The sequence below is a fragment of the Pseudorasbora parva genome, chromosome 16 (assembly GCF_024679245.1).
Source record: "Pseudorasbora parva isolate DD20220531a chromosome 16, ASM2467924v1, whole genome shotgun sequence".
NCBI classification, from domain to species: domain Eukaryota; kingdom Metazoa; phylum Chordata; class Actinopteri; order Cypriniformes; family Gobionidae; genus Pseudorasbora; species Pseudorasbora parva.
The window spans coordinates 39,804,822-39,823,058 of record NC_090187.1 but is presented as its reverse complement, the minus strand read 5'-3'; the positions used below and the strand labels follow the sequence as shown (position 1 = coordinate 39,823,058).

Below are 18,237 nucleotides of genomic sequence, written 5' to 3'. Positions count from 1 at the left end.
CAGAATCGATTCTCAAAGGCCACGAATAGATTTTTTTCCATATTTATTTCCGCTAACATTAAACATAAGATTAACGTAAATCTAATTACTAGTCTTCTCCACGAGATGTCGCCCATTTGAATTGTGTGATCTTACAAAGGAGCAAGAGGCGCACATCATTCATTAATTCAGTGTTTAAATGGAGGCGTTAAGGTATTGTTGTCCATTACCACGGCAACTACTCGTGTCCAGGAATTAACCATTCCATTGACTGTAAAATATAATGAACGCGTTTCTCATGTATGAAAAGTAATACACACATGACAAGCAGCAAAAAAAGCAGCAAAAAAAATCATCCAATATCCTTTTTATTTTTTAGAATAAATATATCAAACATCCATAAAATACTTCTCAGATATTTTTTTTTAGAATAAAGTTGCATCAAAATTGTATTTAGCAATTGTATGTATTTGAAATAAAGAGATGTGTCCTGTTTTAATGTACTCAGGTATACCTGAAATAAAAAGTTTAATAAACAGGTTTGTGGCTCTTCATTTCTTTTTAATTACCCACTTATGTTCACTGTTCTTTTTTTATAAATACCTAAACTATTTGTATTAAATCTATATTCATTTGAGTTGAATCGGGAATCCAAAATCGAATCGAAAATCGAATCGATTTGAGGGCCTGTGAATCGAAATCAAATCGAATTGGAACATCTGAATCAATACCCAGCCCTATTCTACACGGCTAAAGCGGGATGATAACCTAAGAGGTATTATTGAAAAAATCCCATTTAACACTTGAGACAGTTTAAAAAGTCTAGCTTATCTAAATTGGTTTTCAACATTTATAGATCTGTGATAGAAGTGTGCTGACTTTCTCAATTACAGAGTGGTTTGGCAGAAGTCAGATCAGTAATAAAGTGCGGTCTGCCTCAAATTAGAGCTTGTGATCTTTCCACCATTGATGACATTAATGTCTCATGTTTGCAGAGAAAAAGTCTAACTATTCTGAAATATCTCACACATCCGGCTGGACACCTCTTAAACCCTCTACCTTTAAGCAGATGCCTCAGAGTAATTAAAACAATTTACTTGTTTTAATTAATCTGACAAATGCAGTGGTCGAAGGACTAAAATTAGTTATTTTGTCGCTGCTAAATCACAATTAAACAGTCAAATACACACAAAATGATGTCAAAATGCCGGACTTGGCAGGTATTCATGCAAACACAGTCATTAAGGTGAAAAGTTGAAAATAAAAAGCATGTTTAACAGTATAACACTTTTCCCAAGTGGTATCGATGTCATTATTGTGGCCAGTGAAAATGTCAATAACTTTGGAAAACCACTAGCCAAAGTGACTGGTGAGCAAAAAAGTTATTGTGTGTGTGTGTGTTTTTTCTCATACTTACATACTCATACATATGTATTTATATGCGTTTATTGTCTTTAGTGTATGCTATAGTTGTTGAGCTCAGCAGTAAAATTTCCAGACAACTAGGTTATTTATTGCAATAAGTAAAATACATATACATAAAATGTATCTGCAACTTACAAGGATTACAAAGAAGTTACATAGAGTTACATCACGAAGCAGAAACTTCTGCTTCCAGGTCAGAGGTGATCACTTGTAGCGACGATAAAACTAGATTAAATTTGAATCCAATCCGGTTTTAATTTCAGAGCTGTCATATTTCATTAAGATTCACAGCAGAAAAGGTTTCAGGCTCTAAAGTGTGTTTTCCCAACTGCCTAACTGCAAATTGCATTTCATTAGGTGGTTGGCTCTGTGATGGCCATCTTATTCAAGCAGTGTGAGCAGCCGAAACCTTTCTGAGCTCTAAAACAGTGCAAATATTTCAATTTGCTTTGGCCTTTGGCGAGAGATTCGCAGCGAGAACCCACATCCTGATTAAGGCTACTGCAGGTCAGAGAAGTACACAGAATACAAAAGCCAGGCATAGTAATAAGAGTCTCATGAGAGCTATAACCGAAGCCCAGGTCCACTTGCTTGGAAGATATAAATTGTGCTTTTGAGGATATCACACATTAGAAAAGAAATTGGAGGGATCAGTGCGTTTTATTTCCACATCTTTACACTGGCTCGGCCTCATTGTACTGCTGTCAAAACAACTGCTGATGGAAACTTCCATTAGGATACTTAGCAGGCCATCCACACCAAAAGGCCATGGACAAATAAAAACAGTGCTTCACTAGGTGTGTGTCATGTACTGTGCATGCGTTCTGACGTGCATCTGTTCGAAAGGGAGTTTGGCCTCTGGCTGCTGTGACATTACTGAATCATGCATCTGTACAGTCATTCTAGCATGCGTGGCTTTCACAGGAACAGACCCTACTCCAGGAAGCAGACCTGAATCATGAGCGTGCAACGCATTTATCAGGAATAATAAGGCAGAACAGAGTGGCACAGGCCAGCGAACAGAGGCAGAGGGAAGGCAGGAAGAGGAAGAAATAAACAATGCTGTTTTGGAGAGAATAATCTGCTCTGTGTGACCGCCTGCTCCTTCATTCTTCATTAAGCACCGGCACATGTGTGAAGGAAAAAGTTTGCAAAGCAGGGAAAGGAAAGCAATCTGTCATTGGAAGGATGTGAGCCACAGTGTTAGGGGAGTATTGTAACCTCTAATCTAATCAAACTACCAACAAACAGCGGTATATATCCACCGTTACAACAAAACAAGATGTGATGACTAAAAAATACACACAAGGGATAGTTCACCCAAAAATTTAACTTTAGTCATAATTTACGTTCTCCCAAACCTATTTAATTACTTTCTTCTGTCTTTGTCTTTGTCTTTGTGTGTGTGTGGGTGTGTGTGTGTGTGTGTGTGTGTGTGTGTTTTTGTTCATACCATGAAAGCTTATGTCGTCCAGTGTTGTTTAGGACACCATTGATTTTTATTGTATGGACAAATAACTTTTCAAAAATGATTTGATTACATTTGAAAATGTATTTTTTTGTAAATGCTGTTATTTTGAACTTTCTATTCATTAAAGAATCCTGAAAAAAATGCAATACTTTCAAGTTCGAGTTGTCGAAATTCAATCATTTAAATGATACTATTGTAAAGTCAGAGAAATACTGTTCTGATTAATATATACAGCCTTTTTTCTTACTTAAAAATGCATTGCACCTCAGTAGGATAATTTGTTTTTAAGTCATCTCCTCAACACTGGACCAAGTTGTGCAAACCAGAAGACCTTTCATTGCAATCTCTGCAAATGGGAGCTTGTTAGATGCCCAAATCATACAATTCCATCAGCCTTTTCAAATTATACTGAATAGTCACAGTGTGTTTACCAGAAATACTGCTGAATGGCTGTTAAATCCTACAAAAGACCCTATATATGAAATAACTACAGAGCTGAATCAGATGTGCTGAAAGGGGAAGTGCATGTCAGGGCCCATATACCACAGCTCTGAGTAACACTAACGTCTCCACACAAACCAAGACCCTTCACTCTACATACAGGAAACTCAACCCTCCTGCTTGTGGAGAAAACAACAGCCGTTTCACCACATCACTTTCCTGTGGGTGTACAGCTTAAGGACGATTGAAAAACGAAATGGAGTGCTTCCTTCATTTATTTATAGTTGTGAATGGGTCCATCTTCCTCTCTCACAAACCAGATAAACAATTTTCTAGCTCACGAGCGAGGACAAACCGCCTGAGAAATGGGTACTGGTGAACACGTGCACTATAAATATATAGAGCATTGAAGTATATAGATGTTTTAATTTTTCATATCACCCAAGAGATGCTGGGTTACGTTGTGCACTAAGTGCACTCAATGGAAAAAGCTCTTCAAATTTATTATTATCAGATAATATACAGGAACAGTGAGGTCAAACTGTTTTTTTTTAAAGGGGTTATGACATTGATTTGTCTTATTATTGAATATGTTCCTTGAGGTTCACTTAATGTTAATAATGTTAGTAATGTTAATAAAGTTTTTTTGCACAAAAAAACAAACAAAACAAATAGCATATCTGTGTTATTTTTAACCTTCATTTTGGCCCTCTGTCTGAAATGATCCATTTTCTTTAAGGCTTGCCAGTAAACGCCACGGCCACTGTTATGATTGGCTAACATCCTTCCATAATGAACAGTATCATTATCCATACAAAACCGTCATTTACATACAGAGCATTATGAAATCCTTTACTTGTGGTTTGTGATACAGCTGCTATCAGATTCAGTACAGTCGGCTGCTTCATCTTTCAACAAGTTTCTTTGAAGCTTGCGTCACACTCACAAGCATCAGTGATTATTATAATGGGCTCAACCCTCACATCCATAGGTATGCAAATGTCAGCTGTTAAGCGACTTAATGGGATTGGTGGAGCCTATGGTGCGATGATATATAATTTGTTGATGTAATGCTCTGGAGGTAGTATATGCAAATGTGTTGTCAGAACAAGCTATTTTTGCGCTTGATGCTTTGTTTAGCTTCCTTATATTTCAGGTAAGAGTGGCCATAGTCATTTGTAATTGTATTATGAAACTTGCAGGATGTTTTAATGTCCTCTTACATGTCATCAAAGCAAATTAAATTTTTCATGTTATGACCCCTTTAAAGAGGTTCATAAACTGTATTTTTTTATTTATTTTGTCATGTTTCCTGAGGTGCACTTATAACGTTAGTAGTATTTTTACATTAAAAACTGCCATAATTTAGCCTTGTTTTTAGCTCTTTTAATTCGAACACTGTTTAAATGGGCGGGTCTCCTTTAAGACTTCAAAATAAAAGCTCATTGCTGTGACTGGGTTATGTTTTTACTATTACAGCTGCCAAGATTTAGCCTGGCTCCCCCCTCTTACGTACTTCTGCTCACTTTTTCATTTTCCTTCAGCACTCCGTCTTGGATTGCGGTATAGTCTCTGGTTTTCTCTAGTCAAAGTTCAACCGGTCCAATCAGCGAATAGAGGAAGTGGCTGTGAACGATGACAATGTTGTGTGCTAGTTTGAGATGACATACGTCACAACCAAATGCTAGCGATTGGTTATGGCAGATCCAATAGTTTTAAACTTCAACAGAGTACCTGCTTTCAAGGAAGTTAAGGCTTGTAAATGGAGAGTGACCAGGCTAGCAAAGATTAACCATTCATGAACGTTTTTGATTACAGCATTTTATTTAAATCCACTCCCATTGCATAAAAGTTCGTTGAGTGAACCTTCTTCCAGGAAGTCATCTGACGCTCAATCGGAAAAAGAAAAAGCGTCATATTGCCAGCTTGGTTTTAAAACAATCTTTGACCTGATTTAATTTGACAGCCATGTATTATAATCTTATAGTTTAAGGTTGAGTAAAATGTATTTATTCAACAAGGCCAGTTTTTACTCACATTTTCGTAAATTCTTCTAATGACAACACACTACTCAAAATATAGCAGGTAAAATTGAGGCTAAATGAGCCCATTAGTGTAACTTTTCAAGCAGACTGTATTGTTGTTTTTTGGACAGCTCCTAATCGCACACTGACAATATGACATGTCACTGCCACAACAGAATGCAAAAACATAACCTGCATGGAACTTTGTTTAACTTTTAAAGGTTTAATATCAAATTTATTGACAGACCACTGTACATGTTGATGCTAGTTGCAAAAAACAGTAGTATGTATTTTTGCACGTACTAAATTGAAATGGCTGTTATTACATCTATTTGCATATTTTTATATTTACTCAATGCCTAGAACTTTTTATTTGAAATTTGAACGTGCTCTATATTTATGATTCTGTATTTGAATGTTGGTATGTTATGTGCAATTCCATGTCGCCTTTTACTCTGCGCCTTATCTTGGCCAGGTCGCGGTTGCAAATGAGAACCTGTTCTCAACCGATTAACCTGGTTAAATAAAGGTAAAATAAAAAATAAATAAAATGGTTAAGGAAATTTACACGGACCCAAGACGAATACTGACCTTTGACCTGTGCACCTCTCCATCATCATCCTCTCCACCGACGCCCAGGATTTTGCGAGTCTTGAGTCGGCTCACCAGATCAGTCTGACTGTGTTTCTTCATCAGAGGCGGATGAGATTTAGAAGCCATTCCAGCAGTCTACAGAGGAGAAGAGGAGTGTGAGAACAAGATCAGATCTGATTTGACACTTCATGTTCATGCATGTACTCGTGTGTGCACTGGGAATGGAGTTCTCATTCTTCTTAACAAGACAAGATCTTTACTATGCACAATCCTCAAGTGCATCAGACTGTCCTGACATACCAGTGAACTTCCTTGTTAGGCAATGGATTACTCAAGAGAATCAATTATATTTCACTCTCAGGGGCAGTAAAACCACAGTAAAAGGCAGTAACCACATCACATGAGATATAACCAGTCTTGACAAGATCTGTGGCACGTTTGCTATCAAATTGGGAACAGCACCGAATCAACATATTTGGATGATTTCAGAAGGATCATGTACTGACTCCTGAAGGATTATAGACTTGGATAATAGCTGCTGAACATTTAGCTTTGCAATCACAGTAAAAAAAAAAAAAAATACATGTTAAAATATTTTTTAATCGTAATGTTGTGAAATACACTATACTGCCAAAAGTTTTGGAACACCCCACCAAATCATTTGATAGAGGTGCTGCCATCACTTTCATGGCCAAATGGGTATAAAATCAAGCACCTATGCATGCAAAAGCTTCTACAAACATTTGTGAAGAATGGGTCACTCTCAGGAGCTCAGTGAATTCAAACATGGTACCTGTACAATAAGTATATTAATGAAATTTACTCACTACTAAATATTCCACGGTCAACTGTTAGTGGTATTATAACAAAGTGGAAGCCATTGGGAACAACAGCAACAGCCAGGAAGTGGTAGACAACATAAAATCATAGAGCGGGGTCTGCACATGTTGAGGTGCACAGTGGGTAGAAGTCGCCAACTTTCTTCTGAGTCAATAGCAACAGACTTTTCAAACTTGGTGAGGTCTTTAGATTGTCTCAAGAACAGTGTGTAGAAAGCGTCACGTAACCATCACATCACCAAGTGCAATGCAAAGCGTAGGATGCAGTGGTGTAAAGCACGCCGCCACTGGACTCTAGAGCTCTGGAGTGATGAATCACATCATTGCCAGGAGAATGATACTTGCCTGAATGTATTGTTCCAAGTGTAAATTTGGTGGAGGGGGGATTGTGGTGTGGGGTTGTTTTTCAGGGATAAGGCTTGGCCCCTTAGTTTCAGTGAAAGGAATTCTTAAAGCTTCAGCATACCAATACAATTTAGACAACTTCATGCTCCCAACTTTGTGGGAACAGTTTGGGGATGGCCCCTTCCTGTTCCAACATGACTGTGGACTAGTACACAAGCGTCGGTCAATAAAGACACGGATGAGTGAGTTTGGTGTGGAGGAACTTGACTGGCCTCATGATATCAACCCGATAGAACACCTTTGGGATAAATTAGAGCGGAGACTGCAAGCCAGGCCTTCTCGTCCAACATCAGTGCCTGACCTCACAAACGCGCTTCCGGAAGAATGCTCAAAAATAAGTTCCCATAAAAACACTCCTTAACCTTGTGGAAAGCCTTGTGGAAGACGTGAAGCTGTTATAGTTGTAAAGGTTGGGCCAACTGCAAATGAAACCCTACAGATTAAGAACGGGATGTCATTAAAGTTCATGAGCATGTAAAGGTAGGCTAATAAGATGGGGGGGGGGGGGGTCTTCTGTTTTCTCCACAGAAGAAACAAAGTCAAACATGTTTGAAACGACATCAGGGAGAGTATAGGATGACAGAAGTGAAGTATCCCCTTTAAAAACCATCAATAACATGCCATTATTTATTCAGGTGTAATTGCAGTGTAAATGCATTCATGCCACCTCTGAGGCTGAGCTGCAATAAACGGTCTGTAAATATATCTGAACAGCAATTCATATGCAGGTTCTAAAATAATTTATGGTCATTGTGGTCTATAAGTTTGTGTAAAAAATTATATATTGAATCAAATAAAATAATAATTTCTAAAGCCATTTTTTATAATGTCTATTTGATGCTTTTCTCATTTAACACAATAATGACTTTAAATTATCTTTCAGGGGTAATTTCTCAGGCAAATTTGATGTGCAATTAATTAGATTAATTAATCGATTAATTGTGCGCATATTATATATTATATATTATATATATAAAACTGTGAATCTCTATGAGGCAAAGGATTGCTCAAGGGAATTAATTCTATTTTGCTCTCAAAAAAAACAGTAAAAAGACATCACAAGAGAGAATATCAATTTTGACAAGCTTCTTAGTTCCTGCTGCACATTTGCGGTCAATTCGGGGGCAGCACTTCTATGAGAGAACATGTGGACAAGCCACTGAAACTTTATATCTCACAATTGTGGCCTTATTTCTTATTCTTGTCTGCAATGTAATTGTTGTTAAGACATTACTTTTCAGATAGATTTGAACAACAGGCACAAGGTTTTTGTAGAAAAAGGATATCTGAATGTCAGATGTAGGCAGAACTATAGTATGCTTGGTTTGCAGGAATATGATATCTCGGGTGAATGAAAAGGCACAGGGAACTTGTGAGTATAAAAGGACTGTCTTTCAAATGTCTGTACTCAAGTCACCTGCTTTCGTGTACTGGACAGAAGCGGTACAGGTGGCAAGTGCTCCCTCAGCAGAGGGAAGAGAGGAGAGAGGCGTCACAATCGATTAGGAAAGGCTCCAGCTCTACTGAGCCTGAAGGTGTTCAGGAAGCTACAAGAGCAAAAACAGCCAGGGGTATCTTTGAAAAGTACAGCCGTCATTTGTTCTTCAGACAGCAAAATGTAGACGTATATAAAAAAGCATAGTATTCATTTCAGTACTTATGAACATGTCATCAGACCAGCATCTTTAAAATATTTATTCTTGAATAAAATTATATATGAATGCATTAATAAATGAATAAATCAATCTTTGCAACACATTGCAATCATTTTTGGTCACTCAGTTCAAGACTGATGAAACAAACCTACTAAAATCATCAGATGAAACTTCATAAATCATAGATAAACACACTACTAATTTAAAGATAGAAGGATCAGGCTGGGTTTACCCAGTGAGCAGACTCAAAAACAAAAAAGTCTTACCGACCCTAAACTTTTGAAAAGTCATAAACACTGTACGGCCAAAATGAAGTCACCGTCTGGATTTAAATGGGCAAATGCTTAAGAGTCAATGATTGGACCATTATAGCAGTGATTATGTTTCTAGCATGTTTGGAAACAACTCTTCTAACCCTAATTTATGGAGTGTGTAGCTTTTCATCTCTCAAAGGGGTCATGAATTGAGAAATCAACTTTCCCTCTAGCTTTAAATATATAAAAGGTCATGGTGATAAAAGAATATCCTGTAAGTTTTAAGAGCTGAAAACTTCCTTGTTAGTCAAAGAAAAGCTGTTATAGACACCAGGCCTAGAAAATGATCGATTTCAGAATATGCCTCATCTTGATGACATCGTGTGACGAAACACGCCTCTAAAGAATAATAAGCAAGTCTAATTCAGTAGGCCCACCCACCGACTCATCAGATCACGCTAGCCAGCAGAAATAAACACGTCGAAGAAGATAGCAAGATATTGTGGAAGAACACAGTCGCTGCATAAGCTTCCTTTGGATCCTAATAATGTGTGGTTGATCTTTATTTTTAATGAAGTTCCAGCTCACGTGGGGAAGATAATATGCGTGTGTTCGCTTCATTTCACTGCGGAATCGTTTTTAAGACTTTTTACTTTTTGGTCGGCAGGCTGGTGAATCTTTAATAGTGAAATAACATTCCTTTCTTGATCTACTTTCCTCACTCCGTTGACTTGATATTTGAAGGGAGTACACGTGCACGTGTGTGTGTGTGTGGTTCGTGCTTATGGCAAGGCAAGGCAAGTTTAGTTATATAGCACATATAAGCACATATATACATTTCATACACAATGGCAATTTCAAAGTGCTTTACATAGAAATTAATTAAAATAGTGATAACATGCATAAGCAGGGCTTGACATTAAGTATGTTCATGTACTTGTCCTTCGGACAAGTAAATCTTATTAAATACAGGCTATGCTTCAGGTTTCATTTTATATTGTTAAATTTGATCAATAATTAAAAGAAGACACTGAAGGGCTGTTACCAATCAAAAAATATTATTTACACTGAAAAATTACAACTGCGTTAAATAATGTTTTGAGATTTGTAGTTCTGAATAGACAAATAAGAAATGTTGGAAAGTATGTTTAAACATAAAACTAAACCTCCAATAGGTGGTCGTTCATTCAAACGATTCATTCAAACGCCGAATCGTTCAGTAACACACTTATTTCGGTTTTGTTGTGAAGATTTTCGCAGCTGAAATAGAACAAAAACACTCAATATTGCATCTAAACTGTAAGTGACTTTAACGCTCAATTGTTGTAATTTCTCCTCGAGAGGCTGCATGAGCGTCAACAGTGCGACTTTGTTATCGTCAGTTCATTATTTACTATCCACTATCGATCGCCACTTAGGCTACACTAAATTAATGCACAATCATTCTTGCATTTTAGTGATTCGCTAGTTATTGTTATTGGCATTTTAATCAGGATCTTGTCCGTCGGGCAAGTAAAATTCTCTTTCACTTGTTCCTTCAAAATGAAGAAGCAGAGGCAAATTGAGGCAGTGTTTCACCCTTCTAATACATCACTGATTTGAGAGACTCGCTTTCTGGGCCTGGTGTCTATAAAAGTTTTCCTTTTACTAACAAGGAAGTTTTCAGCTCTGAAACTTACAGGATATTCTTATATTACCATGACCTTTTATGTATCAAAGGCTCAAGGGAAAGTTGATTTCTCAATTCATCACCCCTTTAAAACACACATCAGCTGATCATTACACACATGAAAACTGGAAAGAAAACTTCAATTGAGGGAAGATAAAAGACTAATGTTAAATCACGGTAGGAATAGTAGTTTTGGGATGCCTATTTATAAGTATATAAATGTATAATGCTAGGGCTGTAAATCTGAATTAATGAGCACAGATTCTCTTTTATATGTGTGCTCCGTTGCCGTCAGCAACAACGCAGTTCACAGTTTGATCGTGCTCTACTGATTACTAACTAATGATCACACAGCAAGACCTTCGAAACGCTGGGCTGCTCATAACCGATCACAGCATTACATACTAGAGACGAAGGGCGACGGAAAGGTCTGAAACATGCTCATTTGTCAACTTGTGATTCTTTGTGACTAAAGATTTGAGTTGACTCCAAATCCACAACAACAGTCACACTAATGCTGCCAACTGTGCTGAACTGGTGATGGCAATGAATCATTACTTCCTTTACAGGGCGATTCAGCCTGTGTGTGTGAATCTACCATCACAGATAATAGGCAGGCAATGGGCCATGCTTCAATCAATGTGCTGCAAATCACATAAACGAGCCAGGCGACGCCATTCAAAAGCGTGGTTCCAGGGTGTTTCTTGACATGAGGTTGCTGGAGTGATGCTGATACAGTTGCTTAGCAACCCCTCAGATTGCGCATTTGGCACCCTCCCTCATTATTGAAAGTATATATTCTGTGACGAGGCTCTGTTCATCTTGACAACTCACCCCATTGTTACCCTTCTGGTGGTCAAATCACGCCTTTGACGCAGGTTAAAGAGCCTGCAGGCATTTGTGAGTTTTATCATCTGGGTTTGTCAGGTTAAAAGCTCCATGTGATGGTGAACTTTAAAGTGTAACTATTTTATATAGAATTCTGAAGCTAATGACAGATGGAAAGATGAAGCAAAGGCTTTATTGTTCATTTCAAAAATCTTAACCCAGGCATTTTGAGAAGACTTCAGCCTTAGGTAGTGAGTATATAAAGGAGGAATTAAATATTAATAGATTTGCTAAACAGCAAAACATTGCAACTGCAGGAAAAACAGACAATATGCGCTTGTGTGAGACTGTGATTTAAAGGAAGAAATTTAGCTACAGGACAAAAGCCCACCAGCATCTCCTCAGCATCAGTTTGTTGGGGATATTAAACGTTTATGACAATGATAGCATGTGTTCTGAATTGATTTTTATAACTACAACAATCACGCCATGGACAACTTCATCAATAATCTTGGAGAACTCATGCTATGAATAAATGATGTAACTTTATTACTTTATAATATTAGAACTGCCAGTCAAGCCAAATTAATGAAGCAATCAATCATCATTAGATTTAAAATTAGCCAACATATAATTGCTTGGGTAAATCGGAGTCAAATAATCTTCCACAGCCCTTGCATTTTATATATAATTCAATAAAATGTGTGCTATTTCCCTCTTTATGTCAAGGCACTTTAATTTATACACACACATTTAATTCGTTTTCTTTATGGTCTTGTTATATACGTGAAACATTATGGATTTATAAACTATGAAAGTAATTTAGAACAGGCAAGAAAAAAAGAAATTGTTGCCAGAGCTAAAAAGGGATTCAAATAAACAAACAAATAAATACACAAATAAATAAATTAATTAAACTAATAATATTTACAGCTGATATTAATGTGCATCTTAAATATAGTACTTCACCACTGGCAAAAAAAAGAGTTTTTTTTACTGCCTGTACATTTAAAAGACGGGAGAAAAATGAAATCAATACGAACTGATTACAAAAAAAAAGAAAAAATGATCCGGTCTTCGACTTCCACAATGCACTGGGGCATGATGCCATCCAATGTCACTCCCACTAGTCTGATATTGATATGTTTACCAGAGTCAAATACCCGCCTTGATTTAGAAGGGAATACTTCTTCACAAACTTTTATTGTTCCCGGTTGAAAGAATTTAAAGTGTCAACGATTAGCAGGAGTGAGTTACTTTCAGTTTCCAGTGACGAATTCAGCGCGTTGTAGGCTGTGGTTAAAAGCTAAACACAGAGAATCCCAAAACTTGCAGTGTCAGCTAGCTAGAGTACTACAATGTCTGCGCCAAAAACATTAGAAATGTTCTATTTTTGGATGTACCTAATGTCATATCAGTCTCCATAGACTCCCGGTATCTGAACAACTGAGGACACTATGGTTGAATTATATATTTGCGCAAATAATTTTACGCAAGACTGCTTCATCAACAAAGGTCAGCACAGTGCTGGATTTGCAAAAAATGTGTTTCTGCAGGATGGGTCAATACCAGCGCTTTGTGCTCAAACTTCATATCCAGAACAAGTAAGGATGGCACCTCATATTTTGTGAATGTTTGCAAATTTCCTTTCTGAATGAGCTTTCTAGAATGCTGTATGGCTAAAATGATTAAAGTTAGTCTCTGACTTTTTTCACAGAGATCTATGTTGTTGTATCCTGTTAGTTTTATTGACACCAGAGCTCTTTATGAAAAGGAGCAAATACATCCCCTTCAATATAATCACTGTAGGGATGTGCAAAACAATATTAGCAAAAACAAATAAATAGATAATAATACTGAAATATATATAAAATATGAAACCTGAAAACTGAATGCATAATTATAGCAAAGCAAACTTTGTCAGTCTGAAATCGTGCTGCTCCGTAGAATCTGAGGCTTATTGACTTTGCATTCAATTATAATCCATCTTCAGAGTATTCATCAGAACTCTTGATAAGTACTCACCTCAAATAAAGACTGCAGAGGCTGAATGGCATTCGTCACCCACGACAACATCTTAATTAAAAAGCCCTTTATCAAAGCACATTCTAAATGCATTTCATACACAATATAATTGAAATCTGCACATTTTAACAAACAGCTACAACCCGATGAGCTGTTGCCGGTCCATTAGTCCTAAACACTGGGACAAAGCAGGGTGCTTTTATTTCCTGAAAGCATCCGTCATAGAAATAGTCGTGTCTCTGATTTGGGTGTTCAGGCTTGCAAATGCATCTCTCACGTGTTCTCCATTAACATTACAGCTGAAATTATTTCAAATTAAGATTACAAACTCATGGTCGACGCTGTAACAACTTTTTGGAACAAAAAGTATTTTTCCCCCATTGACAACCATTTAAAAAATAGGAGTGAATTTTGGCAAAATACAAATTTCGTATATAGATTTGTTTTTTATTTGTGTGTCTTAAAAGAGTGATATTTTTTGGTATTTTTCCACTGTCTACTGACTCACAATTAACCCTCTGGTGTTGCTCGGTCATTTTTTCTAAAATACTAATATTATCGAATTAAAACATAGTACAATCATTTCATTGCGATAAAAAAAAAAAAATTGTCATTTTTTTGACCGGCACGCAAGCAGTTCCAGAGGGTTAAACTAAATGTTTTTTTGGTACAAATGAATCTTTCACTTGCTAATATGGCTGATACTCCCATTAAACAGGGTTCCTACACATTTTATATTTCAAAATTCCATACTTATGCAGACTCAAATATCCAAACCTATTTTTTATGCACATTTATGGTTCATACAGCATTATTCTCAGCCTTGTATTTGCTATACAAGCATCTGTAAATTTTTTTATTTTCTCAGGGGGCTTTTTTCATTGGTTTTTCTCAATGTGATGTTCTTATGAGAAAAACCTAAAACACCTTATAATCTGCATATATTCTGACCTCACCATTAGTTTCACACTGCAAATGTGGTTTGATGTTGCACGATCACTAAACAGCAAAGTACAGATTTAGATGATCGTCTGCTACTTTATCTGATGCTGGTTGACACACACACACACACACACACACACACACACACACACACACACACACACACACACACACACACACACACGTTTAGTAAAAGAGACGTGCTTATGGCAAAGACAAACAGTTTTGTGTAATGAAAATATGTGCCTTGAATTAATTCAGTCATGTTTGACAATCACATGAAAACTCTGCTTGTATGATACATTTATTTTGAGAAATTCTTAAATTGTATAGTTTAGAAAACTGAAGAGAGGCAATAGTCTGGAACCACAAACATTTCTTCATACCTTTTCCATATGCCACTGGTCGTCCAAGCAAAACCAGTTGAGAACCATCATCAGATTGCACCCATAGTAATTGCTGCCATCATGTCAGTCGTTCTCTTGACTAAGGCAGGGAGCGTTGTGAGAAAAGGGCAAATAAGCTGCAGGCTAAAAGGAACAGGCTTCTAATTGACAGCCAGTGACAACATGACAAAAACAAAGCAAGGAATCGCTTCCTGATGCTCGCCAGCTGCTGCACAAGTTGGCACAGAAGATACCGTATTACACCCCAAGCCACACAAATGTCAAACTGATAGCTTCTTTTCAGTTCATTTACGTCTACAGAGCCCAGCACATGACATACATATATTATATATATAATTTGTGGCCATTTTGAGCTAATTTATTCCCTAGTTTTGATTCAACTTAATCAAGGGAATTAAATATAAGAACGCGGCCACAATTGACTAAACCCCTGACTTCATTGGAATTAGACTAAAGGAAATTCTAATGTCATGAAAACAGTGCATTAGATCTATATATGCCCATGGCAAAGTGTTCTTTTTCGTTCTTCACTTAGGGGTAAAACAAAGTTTGATATAACTGTTAGTGAACATTTAGATGAAATGTAAATATGTGCTGCACACTTTCCTTTCAATATTAAAATAAATACAAAAAGACTGTGGTGAGAAACAACAGCAGTTAAGAAAGCATCTGATTATAGCAACATGGATACCGACCAGGGTAGGGTTGCAACAGTGATTCTTACTAAAGATCACACCAGAGGCTTAAGAAGTTAGTTTGTATCAAACTTCGTACTTCATACAATTGCACCATTTGAGCTAACGTAGCAGGTCTTAAGCTCGTCGTAAAAAATGTGTAGTCGCATAAACTGGCGTTTACCTTCAATGCAATGCAATAGCAGCCTTCAAATACGAGAACAAAAGTTGTTTAAATGCAGTGAATTTCAGTTTATCCTTCCTTCTAACGTCTTTTGCCTCATGTAACTAACGGTAAAAATACTTTTCCATTAAATACAATACTACTAAATCATGAATAACATAATAGGTATTTATGCATGTAAACCTAAATAATATTCAGAAACTGTATTTGAAATGAATAAGACTCAATATATAAATGTAATTTTTAGTATTAATATTTATTTATTATGGCTAATTTTATTTGATGTACACATGTACAGTGATGTGCTCTTTAGGACATGTTCGTGTTGAAGAGCTGCTAACAAAGTCAATTATTCACAATGTTCTCGCCCTTTAAAGGTAAGCTAGTGTAAGCATTATTACAGAATTAAAGAACTTTAGTCTGTCGGTTAAAACCAGAGTTTATTGGCCCTGTTTACGCCTGGTATTAAGATGAATTTTGGTCGATCGGATCACAAGTGGACGAAGGAGACATACCCGTTTACACCTGGGGTGCTTTTCAATATCCCTCCTCGATTCCTCGCTCCTCCGTCCTCCATCCTATGACCCGGAAACAGATGGAGCTCAGCCATCTTGTAGGAGATCTCAATTCTCTAATTGCACCGCGAGGAGGCGAGGATGGAGGAGTGAGGAGGCTTCCTGAGGAGTCATGAGTGAGGATACACTGGAGTATCCGACGCACGCATTCATTCTCCTCCCCCTTCACATCGTGCCACAGTTTATTCATTATTATCATTATGTTTACATGTACAAGACACAAATGTTTGTCAAAAAAACAACACCTGACAGTTGCAGAATAATATCTAAGCACAAGAAAATGAAAGAAACAAATAGAAACTAATACCATGCAACGAATAAAAAGCAGTTATTAACTGGAATTCATTGTTAATAATAACTGGTAATATTAATTAAAATATGGACAAATGTGGTATTTTCTGGAGGTTGAAGCTTACAATATAAATAGTTATCTCTAATTTTCTAGAATCCCGACTAAATCCAGCAGTGCAGTCATCCTTATTCGACGATGCTTTGAAGTGACGTTAAAGGTAGCGAGGATATATCATTTCACTTGATTCAATTCTTCCATCCTCACATCTTTCCCTCGCGTCCTTCCCTCGCATCCTGAAGGGGTGGAGCTAAGGCGCGAGGAAAGGAAGCTAGGAAAGGAAACGACGATGCACAAATAAGAATTGGGAAGCACCCCTGGTGTCTTATTCTCTTGTCCATTTTTAACCACTTCTGTCCTGATTTCTTCAAGGGAAGGGACTATGGGCGGGTAAATGCATGTATGGCCCTTTTCATATCTTTCGATCTAAAATAAGCTAGCGCAATTTACATGATGACAGAAAAAAATATACAGAGAAATATAGCCTTTTTTTGAAAAATTACACCGGTTTGATTTCAATTTACTTTGTCTACAAGAGATTTCTTACACATTCAGACTCAACGTCTGTTAAAGATGGACTGCTAGATGAAATGCTAGATGAAATGCAAATAAACATTCTGGTTAAAACAATACAAGTGGATTAAATAACTGATGAGGCGCTCCATTTACAATGCTCTTGAAAATGTACAGTCGTGGACATTTATCAACTAATGGTATTCAATGTTTACATTAATCTGACATACAAAAGGCATGTTTTACTCCATGTTTACACCGCAAACGATCTAGTTTCGTGGTGTCTGAGCTTGCCATGCCCCTCCAATCATTTGTACTGTATAAACTTGCACAGCAGTATAAATGTTGCAGCTAGTGCAGCTGCTGAAGAGACCTACATAAAACAAACTCCATCATCTTTACAGCACACCTGTTAAATCTCTCTTTACTCTAGACATCTATCTGGGATGTACATACATATTCTCTGTGCATCAGTCACTTATGGTTGTGTTTGTTATGGTTAGGTTGACTCCATGTTTATATACATAATCATACTTAATTTATGATGATTATTACATTGATTTCTGATAATTGATTCAGCAATGCTGTCTCATTTCTCAGGATTATATTTGCTGCCACTGAAAAAAATTAAACCAGCTATTTTTAAGACTACAGACTTGTGAATTTAAATATCTGTTGCAGTCATTTTTAAAGGTCAGGTCAGGACATCTCTGCCAAGAACAACAACATGTTAGTAGAGACAGAATAAGGGGAAGGAGAAAATTAATTGGAGAATGATTAACCCTGTAAAGCCTGAGATGACATAATATAAATTAAACTTTGAGCCTTTAAAAAAATAAAAAATATGTATATTGAACTTTGTTGAGTATAATATTGAGTACTTCAGGCTTTTATGGTTCATATAGTATGGTATAGGAGAATATGGAGGTTATAATTAAGACACTTTGGAAAATAAAATAAAAACTAATTCCTAATACCTAATTC

At 36.8% G+C, this 18,237-nt stretch overlaps 1 protein-coding gene across 1 annotated transcript in view; it reads right to left on the bottom strand.

Annotated features, from left to right (window-relative positions):
- Positions 1–18,237, bottom strand: part of tp53i11b (tumor protein p53 inducible protein 11b) — a 60,859-nt gene that overhangs the window by 10,414 nt on the left and 32,208 nt on the right. Inside the window, exon 2 of the mRNA XM_067419000.1 lies at positions 5,932–6,069. Coding sequence (XP_067275101.1) covers positions 5,932–6,060 — 129 coding nt within the window. The 5' untranslated portion in view covers positions 6,061–6,069. The remainder of the gene's footprint in view (positions 1–5,931; positions 6,070–18,237) is intronic.